Genomic DNA, 22,091 nt, shown 5'->3' with positions numbered 1-22,091 from the left:
TACAGCTAAAAAAGTTCTACTACTGGATTACTTGGACAATCTTAGTCAGAAAGAAGCGCAGGATAGATATACACGGAAATGATAGATATACATGTTAATGCACTGTGTAGACGACAGAGAAACAAGTTTATTGCCCCTGTGTAGTGCACTATAAGTCTAGTAGAGACCCATCTGAGATTCAGTCTCTCTCTCTCTCTGATTAAAGTTCATGGTCTCTCTGCTGTTCTCTGTTCAGCTTCAGCTGCTGATGGTTTAATATCACACACAACAGAGGAGAGAAACTCAATATAACACTCAGTATTATCATTATTAATGACACTGTTAATGAGAATAAACAGGTGATATTAAATCCTCATGACATTCTGAATAATAAAATTAATTTTACACTCATCATCTTTAAAGTCAGTATTAAACCAAGATGGAAATCTGTTGATGAAGTGTGTGTCATTGTGTCTCTGCAGGTTGTGGGGTTGTGGTGTCTCAGATGAAGGCTATGCTGCTCTGAGTTCAGCTCTGAGATCAAACCCCTCACACCTGAGACACCTGAATCTGAACTATAATAAACTGGGAGACTCAGGAGTGAAGCGTCTCTGTGCTGGACTGGAGAATCCTCACTGTAAACTGGAGATACTGAGGTAAGATCATCTCTCTGAGAGTCACATGAGCTGCTCCTCAGTAAGACCCATTCTCTAATAGTGAGACTGAAGCAGAGGTTTTAGCTTCATCAGTGTCCTGAGGAGGAAGATTGTTTCTGTTCACTGCACACTGATGATTTGTCACAGAGTCTTTGGGTCAGATGGACGCATGTGAGAAGCTGCAGCACAAAACGGGACTTGATCCGACTGCAATGTGTCTGAAATCACTGTGAAATTTACTACAACACTGTAACGAATCCCACAAACTGCACCTGAGACTCAAACTAACTGCCCTCTGTGTGAGCAGCAGTGACATGGTGGAAATGATCTCAGGAATATAGAATTTGAAACGAAAATGAGTCGTTAATGCCAGAGAACCACGGGCGATTGCTCTAAGACAACGAGGGAGGCTCAGCCTCCTCTAAAAATGACGAACATCGTGTAGGATGAATTGCGCTAGGCTTATGTTATAGCCGACCTTATAACATTGCTATTTCAGATCCAGAATCATAGAAATATATGTGCTCAACCCACTACAGTGCGAAATCATTCTGTTATAACTTTGTGTGCGTGAGTTTTTCCCCCTCCCACGGAGGGAGAAACGCCTGCCCACGGAGTCTCATGGACTCCCAGCCTCAGTGCACTTCAATGGCCTTTGGGAGCTATGCGCTTTTCAATCTCAAAGTGCAAGACGGTTATTGGACAAATACTGCGAAAACGCCCGCCTACGGACTCCGAGCCTCACATGGGAGGGACATGGCAGTTTCTGTGAGGAGACTGGTGATTGGTGAAAGCGGCCGAATATTTTCTTTGATTGACAGCTCATTTCAAATATAGACAGGCAGCGGAGAATTTCAGTTCAGTCCCATGCGGATTCGCGAGTGCTGTGCAGTGTTGCCAGATTGGGCGATTTACCGCCTAATTGGGTGGATTTAAGTGCATTTTGGCGGGTTTTGAACATATTTTGGGCTGGAAAACGTCAGCAGTATCTGGCAACACTGGTGGTGTGGTGTATTGTAAGAGATCAGCTTACATTTCGATTTCATTCATTACATACGGTTTCTACCAGCTTTTTTAGTTTGTATATATTTTCATTGTAAATAAAGTGTAAATATAGTGTTGTCAAGTTTGCTATCTTAGTTCCAGAAATTTCGTTTATTTGAGTGACTGAACTTGAACTTGAGGGGGCTAGTCAGCTAGCAAGAAAGCTGCGCACGGATGCCAAGCATGGCTGATTTAATTTTGGCGAAGCCATTTGCCAGTCTTCCTTTCAAGGAAAAAATTAAAATTAAAGAGCAGGGTAGACCAACGCCTCAAATTGACTTGGTGAAAAAGGTAGGGAATAATACTCGTTCCTTTCAGCTCTCCTGGTACGAGAAAGTGAATTGGCTAACAGCAAGTGACCCACATCAACAACAGTAAATAGGCTACTTTAGTAATATGTCATGGATGGACCAAAAATATAGAATCTATTTAAAATGTTTATGCTGAGTATATTATATTGGAATATATATTTTTCTGGATATGAATTAAACACAGCTACAATTTGGAAAACATTTTTAAACAAAAACACAGCCGAGAACATTTCACACTACAGACCTGGATTAAAAGTGAAGGGTTATCAAAATTGTCAATAAAACATTTCTCAGTCAAAATAAGTAAAATATAGGGAAAGTGTCATTGAATGAAATGTGTGGCCCCCAGCTCTATGTTTCGCTCCCCAAGGCCAGTGCGCGTGCCTATTCCAGAACACTCTGCTGTTACTGCTGAGGTTCCTGACAAAGAGCTGCTTTCAATAATGATCAATTTTTAAACAACATGGCACAATTTTAAAATATAAAATATTAAAATATACCCCCCCAACACCACCATCATGTATATTGGACAGTAGGCTAATGGGCCAACAGAACCTGTTATTTCACAGTTTGTGACGCTGCCAACAATCAGCCAGATCAGAGGCAAGAGTATGGGCAAAATTGATGTGTTTTTTCTTTTAAAATCTGGAAATATTGTAATCGACCAGCCTCCCCTGTTTGAAAGACTACCAGCCGCCACTGCAGAGAACTGATGCAGGAACAAAAATAAAGAGAGAAAAAAAATTACATATAAATAAAAATTAAAAAGGAGCAGAAAAGAACTTCCAATAAATTCAAAACCATGGCAACAATACAGTTATTATTAGTTGTTAATAATAATAATAATAATAATAAATGTTAAAACAGTCAGTAATGTTTGAGTCCATCTCTGTCAGTGGTGATCGCTTTAAGACGCCACTGGAAGTCCAGCTTCCCCGAACATTTCATTCAAATGCAGCAATGAAACGTTTCCCAAAGTGTCGATTTTATTCCTCCGTCTTGGTGTAATTCAGTATCTGAGTGAATCAGATTGATGAAGGATCTCACTGCAGTGTGGCGCTGTTTGTTCATTAAACTCACACTGTTTCGTGGTGAACAGTGCAGTCTGTGTGAAAAGCCCCTGACACACACACACAGCTAACAGACCCCCACTGGAGCCGCGGCATCTATTAGTGTCTGTTAGGGCTTTGTGTACTCGCTGTTTTAATGGGCAGAAAGACGAAAGCTCATTGGACAACAGGCTTTAAACGTGTCGTTTTGAGCCCCGCCCAGACGCACGGCTTCACTGGGAGGGAATGGAGTGGGCGGGTCCGTTTTACACCGGAAAAAAACACATCTCTGTGGTTATTGGACAGTGTGCTTTTCCTTTGTCCCGCCTGGACACACGGCTTCTCCTTATTATGATTGGTAGATCTCTCAAAGGGGCGGAACCTCATAACCAACTGCCAATCAGTAAATCAGGAATGAACATGATTGACATCTCAAACCTGAACATATTGGAGTCTGCAGTGGTGGAATAATTTGTAAATACTGCAAATAAATTGTACGTATAAAGTTCTGTTTGATTATTTGTATTTATTTCTGAAATTTGTTTCTGATTACAATGAGCGAGCGGTCACTTCCTCCTTCAGCAAGCAGCTTATACACACACACACACACACACACACCTCTAATTTAAAGACACACAAAGTAAATCTTGATGTTCATAAACTGAGGCAGTGAAGTGTGTGTCATTGTGTCTCTGCAGGTTGTGGTGTCTCAGATGACGGCTGTGCTGCTCTCGCTTCAGCTCTGAGATCAAACCCCTCACACCTGAGAGACCTGGATCTGTTCAGAAATAAAATAAGCGACTCAGGAAAGAAGCTGCTCTCTGCTCTCAAGAATGATGAACATTACAAACTACTGAGGCGAGTCATCACCTTTTTTAGATAAATGTCAAAAAAAAAGAATAATCATTTCAGCTTATTGTTATTTTTCTTTAATGTCAGTAAATATCACATGACCAGGCCATGGAATGAAACCAGTGTGAGAAATGTTCACCCTGCTGTCTCTGACTTCATCCTGCTGCTTTTGTCTGAATAAGATGATCTCGGCTTTTCCCTGTTTCTGATCAGCAGCACACTTTCTTCTCAACTCTCCTCAAAACTCAGTAAAATGATCATCTTTAATGCCACACGGCCACGAATATGTGATTTAAGGAGCCACTTGACTCACTCTGACACTCCTTCCTGCTCTCCACCTCCACACCGTGTCTTCTGTCGTTCCTGTAAACTTCACCTCGGCTTCTTCTTAAAGTCTGCACTTAAATCTACATGTAGAACAAGAGATCAAACCCACCGCAGTGTGAGTTACTGTGTAAAAAGCTCCAAAGCCTGGGATTGGATAAGAGCAGTGATGGGAAACGTCTGCTCACTTTTCTGTTAGATCTTGTGGAAGTTCCCATTTGTTGTAGCTCAATGTTAGAACACAGATACTATATAAGACTGAATAAATGTTGGGCGGCACGGTGGTGTAGTGGTTAGCGCTGTCGCCTCACAGCAAGAAGGTCCGGGTTCGAGCCCCGTGGCCGGCGAGGGCCTTTCTGTGTGGAGTTTGCATGTTCTCCCCGTGTCCGCGTGGGTTTCCTCCGGGTGCTTTGGTTTCCCCCACAGTCCAAAGACATGCAGGTTAGGATAACTGGTGACTCTAAATTGACCGTAGGTGTGAGTGTGAATGGTTGTCTGTGTCTGTGTCAGCCCTGTGATGACCAGGCGACTTGTCCAGGGTGTACCCCGCCTTTCGCCTGTAGTCAGCTGGGATAGGCTCCAGCTCGCCTGCGACCCTGTAGAACAGGATAAGCGGCTACAGATAATGAGATGAGATGAATAAATCTCATCTCATTATCTCTAGCCACTTTATCCTGTTGAATTAAGTTATAAACAGGAGATAATAATGTTTCTCTTGGAGCAGAGATGATTCCATGCTGTTGGTCATGAAGTACCACAGTCCAGTGTGTGGGGATTAATCCAGATGTTTTTCTTTTCTTTTAGGTTCGCTTGGTGGTGAACATCTGTGTGTGTGATGAAGACACTGGTGTTCCTGCATTTCCATGTTGAGGAACAGACAACACATTCATAAACACATCAGTCATTTAGTTCTAACAAATGAAAGAGACTCGGAGACGTGGGCAGTGTGTGTTCATGGTGCACAGTGAATCAGACTGCACACAATTCTACACCGAATGTGGAACAACTTGTGATCTGCATGAAACTGCCTGGACCTCAGTCCCTTAAAAACCCTGAAAGAGCAGGTGGAAAAGCACAGGGACTCGATCTGAACCCAGTCAGTGGAAGAGGGAGCTGAAATGGACAGGAACAGTTTCAGGACATTGGTGGGATTCTCACCTGACAGGATCAGCATTTGGGGAGTTAATCTGAGGCCCCGGGGAGACTCACTACAAGGCACATTTATGACTTTGTCCTTTGGTTGGTGTTTAATGTAGTTTAGATCTTTTTGAAACAGGATCAGACCAAATCTGTTCATTTACTCTGATATCAGACGATCGAACCTGATATGGGATCAGTGCCATCCCTTTTACTGAAGTATACACTACTTACAATCTATTGTATAATTGTATCAGTCATATACAATTTGAAGAACTGAATATATCCAGTGTAATTATTTGTGTTGTATCAAATTAGTTTATTGATTTAAAATGAAATTTTTTCACACACACAAAACAATCAATAGTTACTGAAAATAAGTTCATGTCCAGCAACAAAATATATAAAAACTGATTTGGGTGCCATGTTTATTTCTTGGTATTTCAGGTGTAATGGTGTTTTAAAACATATTCATTTAATTTTATATACAGTACAGTGAGATAATGTGAGGGCTTTGTGTGAATTCATCAAGTTTTCAAACAAAGTTATCGCCAAACGCCGTCTGGCATTGTGCGGCCATGTGTTTCGTCATGATCAACCTGCCGCACAAGTTCTCTTGTGGGAGCCTGAGGCGAAGCACAAAGTCGGTCGACCATGTACCACCCTGAAAACAGTCCTCGAGCAAGAGACGGGGTTGAAGGAAGAACAACTCAGAGCAGCTATGCTCGACCGGCGGGTCTGGGATAGGATATCTTACCAAGTCACCGGCCCGCCGGATGACAGATGATGATTGTGTGAATTAATAGAAATTCAATCCTAAAGTTGTCAGGGTGATTGTAGTCCTAAACAATCGGAGTAAAATCGTTTGTATTAAGTGTCCTGAGCCATCTTCTAAGAGTATTTTTGTGCTGTCTTTATTTGGGGCCGTCCTCCACAGGAGCCAAGTCATGAGAACCTCAGCTAGAAGTAGAGCATCAGAATGGATCAGTCAGGTCTGGAGAGCAGGAGACGCCAACATCACTCACATCTCAGGAGTGACATGCAACTTGAGAGAAACAGAAAACACAGATTGTTCGGTCTGTGCATCATCATGTCATGGTTAAAAACAGTGTATATTGTGCGTTGAGTGCAAGCAGGGATTCCAGCATGGCTAACTGTGGCAGTATAACTAAAACGGAGAGCCAGAAGGAAACACAGACATGACGGAGCCCTGGGACACAAAGCAGCCAGTCACTCCACCATCACGTGTGTGTGTGTGTGTACACATGCACTGCATGAGGTCTTGGCTGTTCCTGCCAGGTTATGTGCCAGAGCCAATCAGAGCAGCTCCAGTTTTGTGGACTTGACATCATCATCCTAAAACACACACAGCCATGGGCGTAGCGGACACGGGGTACGTGGGGGACATGTCCCCCGCACTTCCCGTATGTGTGCTCTCTGTCCCCCGCACTTTTTACAGTCATTACAGCCACTCAATTCATGTTTAACACGTGGAAACGCGTTTTTCCAAGCCGCCTCTAAACGCATCATGAGCAGGCGGAGCTGAGGCAGCAAACAAACCCCGCTGTGGTGATCAGAGACGCTTTAGAAAATATTGTATGAGTATCTTTGGTGTGATTCAGATCTGGGCAGCGCTTCTGTATGTTCAGCAAACCAGCCAAGAGGCTAAAGACTTTACACAGTTTTTTCCAAACAAACCGTGTAAGTTGAGTAATGCTGTTGAATGTAGATAATGTTGAGCTAAAAGATGACAAATAGATGTCAGTTTAGTTAGTTAAGCTAGCTAGCTAACTTAGAGGCGGTAGTAACTAGTTACATTTACTTGAGTAACTTTTTGGATAAATTGTACTCTTAAGAGTTGTTTTGTTGCAAAATACGTTTGACTTTTACTTGAGTAATATTATTCTAAAGTAACAATACTCTTACTTGAGTAACGTTACTATTTTGGCTACTCTAAGATTACTCACTTCTGGGTAGAAAATAAGAATATAAATGTATTTGTGTTCCTTTGACTTATTTTTGTAAAGATTTAATTTATTTTTGTGGTAGTTAAAGTTTAACGTACATGAATTTGCTGATTATTATTACTGTATTCCTAATTCTATTTCAAAATGTTGTTTTCCACATATTCTTTAATCTTTATTGCCACAACAGAAAGAGCAGGGTGAGAGAGGAGACAGTGGACCAGAGGCCAACAGGGAGGATTATGCAGGGTCACAGGTGAGAAGAGAATATAACTAGCTAGGTCACTACTACTATTCTTAATTCTATTTATAAATTTTACTTTATAGGATTTATAGATTTTGACAGTATATCATTTTAAAGAACTAAAGTTGGTTCCCTGGTGCTGTGCTGTTTGTGGTTATGTGGTTCTTTAGCTGCTAAGGAGAGGTGCAACTGAATGCGAGAGGATGATAAATCACTCAATAGACCTCTGAACAATTTGTCCCCCTCACTTCTAAAAATGATGGCTACGCCCCTGCACACAGCGTTTCATAGACCGTATACTACAGATCTTATTCAGGTCTGGATTCTGACTGGTCAGAAGGGGTTGATTAGTTTTCTATAACAGCAGCTCTAAACCTGTGCTAGATGATGGAGTTTGAGCTCAGTTTTTTCAGAGGTCAGCACTTCCAGACAGAACACGAAATCATGGGTCTCATCCACCAAAAAGTTCTCCTACACACCAGGGATTACTACCGATCAATTCTATACAAATATCATGACAATCTCACCCTTTAAAGCTGCAGTCAGTAGGATTGAGAAGACAGTGGACTTGGCTTGAAAATTTGAACGAGGGCCACTTCCAGGTCTCTCCCCCTCCCTCTAATCTGCTTTGTATAAATGAAGTTGTCTGTAAATGAAAATAGGCACAGTTGCTTAGAAGGATGAACCATCTCGGTTTCACGGTGGTCCTTAAAAAACACACACACCAAAAAAAAAATCAACATGAATACACACAGACAAAAGCTCTCCTGGTCCTAGCCACTCCCACTGATTTCCCAGTGATACCAGAACACATCCAGTAAATGTACACACACCCATACACAGCAATAAACATGCATTAACATGCATCTGCACATTAGAGATCAATTATTACCAAATCCCAGGTGTAATTAGAATCAAGAGGAAGTTACTTGCAAATAAGTAAAAAGAGATGCCTTAAAGCGATGAACCAAAGTAACCGATCGAAGTGAAGGGGGCAGGTTAGTCCAGTCTGATGGAGATTTCAGTTTAAAGGCACTTCACCCAATTTCTTTAGACATTTTAGGAACAAAGAAAAAGATGCTCATGCCGATATGCCTTAGCCGATATGAAGACCTTTATTGAATTAAAAAAATGTTTAGATAAGCGGGATAGTTAAAGAAAATACATTTAAAAATAAGTTGCCAAATAATTTGCAACCAGCTTCACCAATAAAGTGGTGTTAACCAATTTAGCGTCTCATACGTGTAACAATGATGGGTTCGAACAGGACTCCTCAAAACAAATCTCCAGAGACTACAACTTCAAATTAAAAAAAATTGGGACAGTATAGAAAATGCAAATTTAAAAAAGAAGTAATTTCTTAATGTACTTTGACTTGTATTTCATTGCAGACAGAATGAACCTGAGATATTTCATGGTTTGTTGGTCAACTTTATTTCATTTGTTAATATACATCCATTCCTGCATTTCAGACCTGCAACACATTCCAAAAAAAGCTGTGGCAGGGGCAATTCAGGGCTCGTAACGAGGTAACACAAATAATTATGTGATTTGAAACCGGTGATGACAACAGGTGACTGTAATCATGATTTGGTACAAAATCAGTATCCATGAAAGGCCAAGTCTTTTATGAGCCGAAATGGGCCGAGGATCTCCAGTTTGTCAACAAATGTGTGTGTCAAGGGTAAGGGCTGAAGCCGAAGCTGAACACCCATGGTCTCCAATCCTTCAGATGGTACTGAATCAAGAACTGTCATTCATCTATAGCGGATAGAACCACATGGGCTCAGGATTACTCTGGCAAATCTTTGTCAAGCTCTACAATTATATCCACAGAGTTACATCTACAACTGCAAGGTTAAACTTTACTGTGTAAAAAGAAAGTCGTATGTTAATTGTGTCCAGAAGCGTCATTGACTTCTCTGGGCTCGGAAGCATCTGTGATGGATCATCACACAGCAGAAACATGTATTGTGGTCAGATGAATCAGTATTTCAGGTCTTTTTTGTAAGAAATGGATGCCATATTTTATTATACATGTGCTTTGGACCAAAGATGAAAAGGATCATCTAGGCTGCTACCAGCAACAAGTCCAAAAGCCAGGGTGTGTCATGGTATGGCGTTGGGTCAGTGCCCTTGGCAAAGGTAACTTACACTTCTGTGATGGAGCATTAATGCAGAAAAGTCCACTGAAATTTTGGCGCAACATCTGCTGCCTTGAAGACGACATCTTTACCAGGGAGACTTCAACAGGACAATGCAAAACCACATTCTGCTCACATGACAAAGGTGTGTGTGTGTGGCAGTGGGGGTGTGGCCTAGCATCAGTTTGTGAATGGAGGGCGGGGCCAGGAAAGGTGAGTGACAAAGTCAATGCACCTGTGGTCAATTAATGTTGTGTTTGTTGCAGTGATGGTGCAGGATAGAAAAGGAGGGAGAGAGCAGAGATTTCCCAGACCAGAGCACAACTCTGTATGTGCATGCATGTGTGTTTGTGGCTGTACGTGTCTAAAACAAATGGTAAAGCTGAAAAGCATCAAAAAAAAAAAAAAAGTGTGAACGTCGTCTCTCGCCTGTTGTACTTCTGTACTCCACCCACATCAGGGACGTATTACAGCATGGCTCAGTGGCGTGCACAGAAAGACACGAGGTGGTGCTCAAGCACCTGCCCCTCTGCCCTCTGCCTAAAAAAGTGCCCTTTAGAATTTTTTTTTTTTTACAGTTTACTGAGGCCAACGTCTACATGATCTTTTAGAAAAGCCGCGGCATTAAAAGCGTGTGTGAAAATAATGTTCCGATGTGTGCCCCCTTTGTCTCTCTTGCTCTGTCACGTGAACAAGCGTGCAGTGCATTCAATGTGAGCTTGCAGCAGCATAGCGTCCTGGAAGCCACGGCCTTGTCTAAGCGCAGACAACACATCGGGCAGTCAGTCAACTCTTCCCCTGCCCCACCATAAGCTTGAGACAACAATGCCATTGCCACCAAAAAGAAACGGGACATTAGAAGTTATTTCACCACCGCGACAGTAAGTATAGTGCGCCCAGAAGTTTGATATTTAGCTGCGTCACGCAACACAATTATTGCAGCGTTCAGTGAAGGCTTAGCTAAGTGTTCTATTTCCTCCTCCCCTCCCGTGTCTTTTTGGAGTGCTAGTTTTAACTGTCTGTAGTAGCCAACAGAATAAAGCCCTGGCAGATACATGCAATAAACATGGGAAGTCATGGAAAGATGCTGATAGCTCCCGTTTTCATTAGTTAGTTAGTGCTAGTGTAGCCTGGTGGCTATAAAGCTTGCCAGTTGTTGTCGCTAATTAATGAAAACTCTGTGCATGAAATTAGACAACAGAAGACAGATGCAAGCCTTGTGCAGGTTAATAATCTGCTTTTGTCACTATAGTTTTCTTTTTGTCCAGTTTGAACTCAGTCATAGCATAATTTCTTTTCACCTGAGCTAAATACATCATGGCAACATGTAGGCGATATTCCAGTCCTCATGTTTGTTAAAAATGGGTTCATGAATCTTTTTCATGAACATTTTGTTTGATTACATAGGACACAAAGAAGTGTAGTGCCAACCAGGAGGAGGTTTCGACAGAGGAAGCAGAACCTACAGGTGGTCAGGTGAGGTGTAAAGTTAAGAACAGGCATAAGTAGGTCAGCAATGACACTGAATGTGATGTAGAATAGGTCTACTAATGTTTGGTGTATTTAAATAACATTACAGACATTCATACCCCTGTAAAAATCTGCAGATTACACTGCATTTAGATGGGTGTAAAAGTTCTAAGCATTTATGTTTACATATTTAGTTTTGCCAGTTGATAAACACAGATGCACATAAGCATGCAACAAACACTGCAATAATACAGAGATTTTTATTTATTTATTTTTATATAGTGCAAGATGGCGGCACGGTGGTGTAGTGGTTAGCGCTGTCGCCTCACAGCAAGAAGGTCCTGGGTTCGAGCCCCGGGGCCGGCGAGGGCCTTTCTGTGTGGAGTTTGCATGTTCTCCCCGTGTCCGCGTGGGTTTCCTCCGGGTGCTCCGGTTTCCCCCACAGTCCAAAGACATGCAGGTTAGGTTATCTGGTGACTCTAAATTGACCGTAGGTGTGAATGTGAGTGTGAATGGTTGTCTGTGTCTATGTGTCAGCCCTGTGATGACCTGGCGACTTGTCCAGGGTGTACCCCGCCTTTCGCCCATAGTCAGCTGGGATAGGCTCCAGCTTGCCTGCGACCCTGTAGAAGGATAAAGCGGCTAGAGATAATGAGATGAGATGAGATGAGATAGTGCAAGATATTATTTATTTGTTCTTTTCTGGATATTTTTCTCTTAAATGCACAATATCCCAATAATGTAGAGATTGCATCATTTACCTGAAGTGCAAGAAGTTCTTTGTTCTTATCTGGATTTGTGTTTGCTGTCTAATACAGAAGATCCCAATAATAGTTATTTATTTTGATCTTACCTGGAATGTTTTTCTCTTAACTGCATAAGAGGACAAAATGCAAAATGTATGCTGAATTTGGAAAAGGAATAAGTAAAGTGTTCTTGAACTGTTCCGCTGAGTAGGAGAGTGGTTGTGTACACGTGATGTATGATCAAGTTATGGGGGGGAGTAAGTTGTAATGCCCCTACCAAAGCTTAGACCAAACCTACACCCTTGCGTTACAGTGTTGTAGTAAATTTCACAGTGAGTTCAGACACATCGCAGTCGGATCAAGTCCCGTTTTGTGCTGCAGCTTCTCACATCCGTCCATCTGACCCAAAGACTCTGTGACAAATCATCAGTGTGCAGTGAACAGAAACAATCTTCCTCCTCAGGACACTGATGATGAAGCTAAAGCCTCTGCTTCAGTCTCACTATTAGAGAATGGGTCTTACTGAGGAGCAGCTCATGTTGTGGCGAAATGCATTCTGCCTCTGAGACATAACGTTTTCCCGTCACTGTCCCCTTCAAAAGCACACTAACCCGACACTGCACTCACCTCATTAACATAACACGCAACACCTGGGAACGCTGATTGGGGGCGTGGTCACGCGTGATTGATGAAGCGCTTCCTTTAAATGTCACTATGTTGCATCCGTAGGAAGAGGAGCGGAAGTGGAGCTCTGTTTGGTTCCTGTGCGAGCAAAGCGTGAAGGTGCGATTCTGGAGTAGAAGCTAAACCGAGTGGGAGACTTGTACATTGTTGCTGACGACGGCGACCCGAGCAAGATTTCCGGGACGGAGGAACATCGCAAGCCCCAGGTGGGAGGAGCTAATAGCGACTTCAAGCCCGATGCGGGAAGCGGATGGCTGAGGTCTGTTGAAGCTTCGGATCCAGGACGGTCCGGTTTACACAGCAGCTCCAGAACTGAGTTAAAGCGTTTAACCACACGCCCCTTGCTGCTCGCTTACCAAGCGCTACTCACTGGCGTAAAGTACACCCCCGCAGCCCCCGCCAGGCGGGGGGCCGACCGCTAGGGGGGGCCCGTCGCCCGATGTGATTCAATGCACGAAAAAGTCCGATAAAACATGAAAATAATAAACACAACAGTGAAGCGTACCAGAGAAAAAAGTGGTGCTCAAAAGCGGCAAATCAAAAATAAGAATTTACATCCACACTGCCCAAAATTTCATCAGTTTTTGGGAGAGTTAGGCCTTCTCCAGTTCATGATGCGCTAACAGGTAGGGCCATGGGGGGACTAGTGCAGTTAAAACGAGGCTAATGAGTGAAAAAGTACCTGATTTAAAATGGGATTTGAATAAAAGTTAATTTTTATTATCTTTCTTCTCAATAATTCAATGTTTCTTTTCCTTGAATATTGTTCTCCATGACCACCAGCCATCATCCAACACATTGATCCAAGATAGGTTGGTTATGTAAAATAGTTTAAAAAAAAAAAAAACTGCACACAAGGTAGCGTAATTTTCTTTAATTTCCGCCAGATTGTTTTATTATTGTGCTGCATTTCATTTTTACTCAGTAGGCCTTTTCAGGCCTGGTGCCATTGTAATTGAATAAGATACCTAGGTCAACATTTACTTGAGTAAAATTAAAATTACTCATTTTTATATTACTCATAAAACTTCGCATAACAGTAACGTGAGTAAATGTTAGTTGCTTGCACCCCTGTGTTTGACAGATTTATTCTTTATGCAAACTTTTACTTAAACTTATGATGTATTTTATTTAACCATACTCTGGCTTTTAAAATGGCTTCGTTTTTATTTTCCTAAACCTTATTGAACCTTATGTAATTATCATTATTAATGTTACTGTTATCGTTACTGCTTACTGAGCTGTATGAACTGTGAGCTTTGTCACGTCATACACCATTTTTATTGTTGGATTTATTTGTAATAAATGGATAGCCTACTCTGCTGGTGTACTGAATATGAATGAATTAACAAAACATCTAGGCCTATGGGTTAGGCAGTCCTATACGTGTTTAAATGGGCCTGGGCTGTCAGGGGCTGAGCCCTGGCACTTTTTTCACACTTTTCAGCAATCAAAAGAGAGATATACAGAGAGAGAGGAGGCCATGGCAGGGTGGCCTTGGGGGGTGGCCCACACTTTTAGTAGCTGCAGGGGGGCCCCAAGTACTTGCGTTACGCCAGTGGCGCTACTGGAACTACAAACTCTCTCTCCCTCCACACACACACACACTGTCTCTCTCTCTCTCTCTCCCTCCACACACACTCACAAACATACAAGCCCAAACACACACGAGCACTGGGTTTACACGACTTTATTTTTTTTTTTCATGCCCCTTTTGCTGTATTGGAAGCATAAGGTCATTATGGAGTTGTATTGATGCCATTTTTTTTTGTGAATAATGAAAGTATGCACATTGAAAACCTACTTTTTTTTATTATTGCTGGCGGTGGTTACTTTTAAGTGGCAGGATTTTGATGAGATGAGAACTTTTGCACTATTTTGGATTAGAGAAGAAAACCTTATTGTTGGCAACCAAAGTTCAGTGTTTGTGTTTGCAGCTTGATTGTAATTTGAAATATGAAACCAAATGTTCAGTGACAGTTTTTGCACAAGAGAACAAAAGCCTGTTCTGTCTGTGTACTTGAAGTAGTGTTATTAGAATATCTATTTTTTTTTGTGTGTGTGTGTGTTCTTTAAGATGTGGACAATTTAATGTTTGGTGTCTTTTGCACTATTTTGGATTACAGAACCTTTTCACTGTTTTTGCCATTTGCCTGATAGAAAACCTCTCTTACCTGAAGTACTGTTTACAATATCCACTTTATTTTTGTAAGAACTTTGTACTTCTGAGACACTATTCGTTCTTCTGCACAATAAATGCTCAAATTACATTATATCTTTGCGTTTTTGTTTAAATCAATTTAGCTTTGCTAAGGGACTAAAAAACCCATTCAGAAACACTTTTCCATTTAGCTTTACACCGCGGCATTTATACCGTGATATCAGTGGCGGCTGGTAGCCTTTCAAACAAGGGAGGCTGGTCAGTTACGATATTTCCAGATTTTAAAAGAAAAAACATCAATTTTGCCCATACTCTTGCCTCTGATCTGGCTGATTGTTGGCAGGGTCACAAACTGTGAAATAACAGGTTCTTTTGGCCCATTAGCCTACTGTCCAATATACATGATGGTGGTGTGGGGGGGTATATTTTAACATTTTATATTTTAAAATTGTGGCATGTTTAAAAATTGATCATTCTTGAAAGCAGCTCTTTGTCAGGAACCTCAGCAGTAGAGCTGGGGGCCACACATTTCATTCAATGACACTTTCCCTATATTTTACTTATTTTGACTGAGAAATGTTCTATTGACAATTTTGATAACCCTTCACATTTAATCCAGGTCTGTAGTGTGAAATGTTCTCAGTTGTGTTTTTGTTTAAAAATGTTTTCCAAATTGTAGCTGTGTTTAATTCATATCCAGAAAAATATATATTCCAGTATAATATACTCAGCATAAACATTTTAAATAGATTCTATATTTTTGGTCCATCCATGACGTATTACTAAAGTAGCCTATTTACTGTTCATGTGGGTCACTTGCTGTTAGCCAATTCACTTTCTCGTACCAGGAGAGCTGAAAGGAACAAGTATTATTCCCTACCTTTTTCACCAAGTCAATTTGAGGCGTTGGTCTACCCTGCTCTTTAATTTTTTCCTCGAAAGGAAGACTGGCAAATGGCTTCGCCAAAATTAAATCAGCAATGCTTGGCAGCCGTGCGCAGCTTTCTTGCTAGCTGACTAGCCCCCTCAAGTTCAGTCACTCAAATAAACGACATTTCTGGAACTAAGATAGCAAACTTAACACTATATTTACACTTTATTTACAATGAAAATATATACAAACTAAAAAAGCTGGTAGAAACCGTATGTAATGAATGAAATCGAAATGTAAGCTGATCTCTTACAATACACCACAGCACTTGCGAATCCGCATGGGGCTGAACTGAGATTCACCGCTGCCTGTCTTTAGTTGAAACGAGCTGTCAATCAAAGAAAATATCCGGCCGCTTTCGCCAGTCTCCTCGCGGAAACTGCCATGTCCCTCCCACTGTGAGGCTCGGAGTCCGTAGGCGGGCGTTTTCGCATTATTTGTCCAATAACCGTCTTGCACTTTGAAAGCGCAGAGCTCCCAAATTCCATTGAAGTCAAGGGTGTAGGTTTGGTCTAAGCTTTGGTAGGGACATTACAACTTACTCCCCCCCCATAACTTGATCATACATCACGTGTACACAACCACGCATACTCAGCGGAACAGTTCAAGAACACTTATTCCTTTTCCAAATTCAGCATACATTTTTGCATTTTGTCCTCTTATGCAGTTAAGAGAAAAACATTCCAGGTAAGATCAAAATAAATAACTATTATTGGGATCTTCTGTATTAGACAGCAAACACAAATCCAGAAAAGAACAAAGAACTTCTTGCACTTCGGGTAAATGATGCAATCTCTACATTATTGGGATATTGTGCATTTAAGAGAAAAATATCCAGAAAAGAACAAATAAATAATATCTTGCACTATATAAAAATAAATAAATAAAAATCTCTGTATTATTGCAGTGTTTGTTACATGCTTATGTGCATCTGTGTTTATCAACTGGCAAAACTAAATATGTAAACATAAATGCTTAGAACTTTTACACCCATCTAAATGCAGTGTAATCTGCAGATTTTTACAGGGGTATGAATGTCTGTAATGTTATTTAAATACACCAAACACATTAGTAGACCTATTCTACATCACATTCAGTGTCATTGCTGACCTACTTACTGTATGCCTGTTCTTAACTTTACACCTCACCTGACCACCTGTAGGTTCTGCTTCCTCTGTCGAAACCTCCTCCTGGTTGGCACTACACTTCTTTGTGTCCTATGTAATCAAACAAAATGTTCATGAAAAAGATTCATGAACCCATTTTTAACAAACATGAGGACTGGAATATCGCCTACATGTTGCCAAGATGTATTTAGCTCAGGTGAAAAGAAATTATGCTATGACTGAGTTCAAACTGGACAAAAAGAAAACTATAGTGACAAAAGCACAGATTCTTACCCTGCACAAGGCTTGCATCTGTCTTCTGTTGTCTAATTTCATGCACAGAGTTTTTGTTAATTAGCGACAACAACTGGCAAGCTTTATAGCCACCAGGCTACACTAGCACTAACTAACTAATGAAAACGGGAGCTATCAGCATCTTTCCATGACTTCCCGTGTTTATTGCATGTATCTGCCAGGGCTTTATTCTGTTGGCTATTACAGACAGTTAAAACTAGCACTCCAAAAAGACACGGGAGGGGAGGAGGAAATAGAACACTTAGCTAAGCCTTCACTGAACGCTGCAATAATTGTTGCGTGACACAGCTAAATATCAAACTTCTGGGCGCACTATACTTACTGTCGCGGTGGTGAAATAACTTCTAATGTCCCGTTTCTTTTTGGTGGCAATGGCATTGTTGTCTCTTAAGCTTATAAAGTAGAACAGTCGTCAAATTCAGAATGACAAATTTATACAGTTTCGGGCCATTCCGAGCCAGATGCGTTGCCGCTTTCTGCACCACAGCACATGGACCTCTGCTTTGGCGTGAGGCTGCTTGACTGGCACCACTGATGACCATCGTCCTGTTGCAGCCAATGAAATAGCGGCATGGGTCGTCATAGCTCCGAATACATCTCGGAACCCCTCATAAACAAAATGTTTAAATTAATGCTACCACTGCGTAGTATACTGAAATATTACATTAATAAATGTAGATTTTCGCTATATTAAAATAAAATGGTAAATATTGGTAGGGACTATTTTGTATTCCCCAAATATTGATTGTGATATGTCCCTACCATCCCTATATAAATCTACGCCAGTGAACAAATTAGAGAAAGAAAATTTGTTTTCCTAAATCTGAAAATGGTCTAGCAAAAAATATAATACTTATGTGCAGTTGTTTCTGTATGCGACGGGCTACTTCACGACAAAATTACAGCTTGGGCTTAGAGGGCAAACAATACATTTTCACTTGATTCATGTGTTAGCTGGCTGGTGGGGCAGGGGAAGAGCTGACTGACTGCCCGATGTGTTGTCTGCGCTTAGACAAGGCCGTGGCTTCCAGGACGCTATGCTGCTGCAACCTCACATTGAATGCACTGCACGCTTGTTCACATGACAGAGCAAGAGAGACAGAGGTCCGGTGTGTGTGCGGAGGGGGCACACATCGGGACATTATTTTCACACACGCTTTAATGCCGTGGCTCATGGATTAAAGTTTTCCATCGCTACGACGGATTTCTGTCAACTGGGAGCGCTAAAGGTCAATAATGAGTGACGCAGATCCGAGGAAGATAAAAAGGGGGGGGGTAGGCCCATAGGTCTGACACCGATGTGATTTAGAACTTCACCAAGCTGCTGTGATTGCCTGTTGTTGAACCCTTTCTTGTGCTATGTTTGAGTATATGTAAAGGACTAAGTTGTTGCGCTAGATAGGCATAAATAAATAAATAAATAAATAAAGCCTCCGCTACTGTCTAGTCCCGGGGAGGCTCGGTGTGGGCCACTGATGAAACTATTTGGCTGTCCGACTACTAGGCAACTAGGTTACTTGTCTACTACTAATACTAGGCCTTTTGTAGTAGTAGTAGTAGTAATAATGATATTTGCCTTTTGAAAGGTGATCAGGTGAAAAAGTTGAAGCTGCAGCAAGACCTTTGCTATTAAGCGTTTTGTAGGTTAAACAGGCGTTGGCAGACAACGTTCTGGAAAGGCTGTGTTTTGCTTTGGTTTGATTAGCCTACGATTTAATCTTTAAACATTATGGTTTCAGCAGTTCACTTAAACATTGGAGGCTGCAGAGTCGGGCTGCAAGATTTCCTGATACTTGTTTAAGATGCCAAACTTCATAGTAAGGAGAAAATAATTCCACAGTATTTAGTGCCTCGTCAGTCTCAAAAATTAATAGTGAAGGACCAACGCGAATTAAGTCCCAAAAAACATCTCGTAGGCCTATATTTTACAATTTCAAAAAAGTCCGGAATTGGAAGTCGGTCAGTGGAGTGTAATGAAGTGTCTCATTCACTAAACACAAAAGGTCGGAAAACAGCGATTGCTTAAATAGGCTACTAATGTTTTACATTAGTAATTTAATGTATGTGACAAATTCATTGATTAAATAGATAAAGAAGCGAATACTCCAAAGCTCAAAATTCAGGAAAGTGGCTCCGGTGTCACAAGTGCACAAGAACAGTTACTTGAAAGTTAACCGAATGAATTTGTGCGTGCGCGTGCGATTTCATGAAGAACCGGGACAATTGGCATTCGGTGAAAGATTCACACCTATGACTTATTATATTCGCGCGCGCCCTCTCGCCCACTGCTGCTTCGTTTTCCTGATTTACACGCGTGTCTGAAGATGGAGTTTTCAGAAATCTCCACTCTGCCCAGAGTTTGCAAAAGTAGCTCTTTTCAGTGACTGAAACCACCGTATAGGTGTGAATGAGAGGTGCAACCGAATAAATAAATATGCGTCTTTTTTATCCGGCTACATGTAGGCTATCACTGCGCAAAGCCTCTAATGTTGAAATGGTAGTAATATTTGTTAAAATAATAGTAGGCTAATTTCCACATTAATTGGTAAAATGGCCCAAGGGATGTGATGGGGGGATGGCCGTTTTATAAGGGGGATGATTTGAGATTTTTATTTCAGAAGGGAGATGCCTCCCCCCACATCCCCCCCCTCAACTCGAGTACTGCGTATAAGGCCACTGGACAGGCCCTTCGATTTCCATCACTAGAGCGCGTCAAATTACTTTCGGTTTTGCCAGCATGGACGCGCTTCTTTTAAATGAAGGCACAGGTGTGTCAGACATCGACAAAACGGTAAAGAATAAGTGTAGATGGGCTTGGCGAAATGAAATGGGCGATAATGGCAAGCCATTTAGTTCATGGTGCAAAAAGATGAAAATGGCAGGTGTGTGCTTTTGTGTAGTTTGCCATAAAAAAAAGTCTATGGAAGCAATGGCAAAAAAATAGATGCCTTTGGCTTCACTGTGAAGAAGCAGAAAAAGTGAACTTTCACTTTACTTTTCTTGTTTCCTGGTTTTATGTCAACATATTTTCTTATTTTTCTTTCTGTTCCACTCTTTTGAAAGCATGGTTTAAGTTCGACTGCACTTGCACTTTTCTCTTAACCACTGTTGTGCATTACTAAAGTATTGTTGAAATAAATTTGCACTTTGCGCTGAAAACTTGTTTCATCATTTATAGCCAGTAATGACAATGGTAAAGTCTTGCCTTAGCTTTAGTCATTGTTAAAATGATGTAAATGTACTATAAGTAGGGGCCAAGGGGATAATGGACAACACGGCGTTTAAAATTTGACGCATCGCTGACATGGTAGGGGCCAACGACATGGAGCTTTTTTTTCAGTCAGATGATTTTTTTTTTTTTTTGCTTTAATCCATGCGTGGCTTTTCTAAAAGATCATGTCGACATTGGCCTCAGTAAACTGTTAAAAAAAAAAAAAAAAAGAATTCAAAAGGGCACTTTTTTGGGCAGAGGGGCAGGTGCTTGAGCACCACCTCGTGTCTATCTGTGCACGCCACTGAGCCATGCTGTAATACGTCCCTGATGTGGGTGGAGTACAGAAGTACAGCAGGCGAGAGACGACGTTCACACTTTTTTTTTTTTTTGGATGCTTTTCAGCTTTACCATTTGTTTTAGACACGTACAGCCACAAACACACATGCATGCACATACAGAGTTGTGCTCTGGTCTGGGAAATCTCTGCTCTCTCCCTCCTTTTCTATCCTGCACCATCACTGCAACAAACACAACATTAATTGACCACAGGTGCATTGACTTTGTCACTCACCTTTCCTGGCCCCGCCCTCCATTCACAAACTGATGCTAGGCCACACCCCCACTGCCACACACACACCTTTGTAATGTGAGCAGAATGTGGTTCTATTTCGTTTCTCCTGACCGCCAGAGGCGGTGCTTTCAGCACATGGATATCCATCACATGAACGTGCAGGTCGAGTAATAGTAACAACAAAGTCACGTGTGACCTGGGTGACGTCACCCCGTGACCCCAGCATAAAAGACCGGTAAACCCAGATAGTGACCTCTTGCATCTTCTCGCGTTTGCAGGTTGCGAGTTGGAATTTGGACAAAACGCGTGTTAGTTTCGTTACCCGTAGGGTTGGGGCTGTGCTTACGCACCCTCCAAGAAACTGCGTTAAGTCCACCAATTCTTTTCTCTTGTCGCTATATTCGTTGATTTGTTGCTCCGTTAAGCTGAGCGCTCTCGCTCGGTGGAGTTAGCTGATTAGCTCTCCGAGGCGTGTCCTCGCCGCTGGAGGCCGGCTTATTTTCGTTCAGGTAAGCGGTTTTCATTCATTTAAATTAAAGCGGCGTCTCTCGCCGCTGTTATCAGTTCTGCGGCGCACGGCGCCTATCCTTGTTAATATTATCAACCGCTTTGTTTTGTGTAGCCTTGCCTCCGGCCTGCTCACGGGCCGGCTGTCTTGTGTGTTGTATTCGTATTGTTGTTACTCCATTAAGCGGAGCGCTCTCGCTCGGTGGAGTTAGCTGACTAGCCCTCCGAGGCGGTGTTCTCGCCGCTGGAGGCCGGCTTGCTTCGTTCAGGTAAGTGGTTCATTCATTTAAATTAAAGCGGTGTTTCTCGCCGCTGTTTATCAGTTCTGTGGCGCACGGCGCCTATCCTTGTTAATATTCCCGACCGCCTTATTTTGTGTAGCCTTGTCTCCGGCCTGCTCACGGGCCGGCTGTCTTGTGCGTTGTATTCGTATTGTTACTCCGTTAAGCTGAGCGCTCTCGCTCGGTGGAGTTAGCTGACTAGCCCTCCGAGGCGGTGTCCTCACCGCTGGAGGCCGGCTTGTTGTCGCTCAGGTAAGCGGTTTTCATTCATTTAAATTAAAGCGGTGTTTCTCGCCGCTGTTTATCAGTTCTGTGGCGCACGGCGCCTCTCCTTGTTAATATTCCCAACCACGGGTGTGTTCGCCCGGTCGTTTTTTCATTGCCGCCTGATTGTTTATATT

The 22,091-nt window shown here is 42.0% G+C and overlaps 1 protein-coding gene across 1 annotated transcript in view; it reads left to right on the top strand.

The window, feature by feature from the left end:
* Positions 1–3,891, top strand: part of LOC132870540 (ribonuclease inhibitor-like) — a 44,754-nt gene extending 40,863 nt beyond the window's left edge. The window contains exons 6-7 of the mRNA XM_060904218.1: positions 462–635; positions 3,738–3,891. Of these exons, the coding sequence (XP_060760201.1) occupies positions 462–635; positions 3,738–3,756 (193 nt within the window). The 3' untranslated portion in view covers positions 3,757–3,891. The remainder of the gene's footprint in view (positions 1–461; positions 636–3,737) is intronic.
* The last annotated feature ends 18,200 nt before the right edge of the window (positions 3,892–22,091 follow it).

Source organism: Neoarius graeffei, chromosome 22 (assembly GCF_027579695.1).
Source record: "Neoarius graeffei isolate fNeoGra1 chromosome 22, fNeoGra1.pri, whole genome shotgun sequence".
NCBI classification, from domain to species: Eukaryota; Metazoa; Chordata; class Actinopteri; order Siluriformes; family Ariidae; genus Neoarius; species Neoarius graeffei.
Note: the sequence above shows the minus strand (reverse complement) of the source record. Positions and strands in the feature narration are given on the sequence as shown.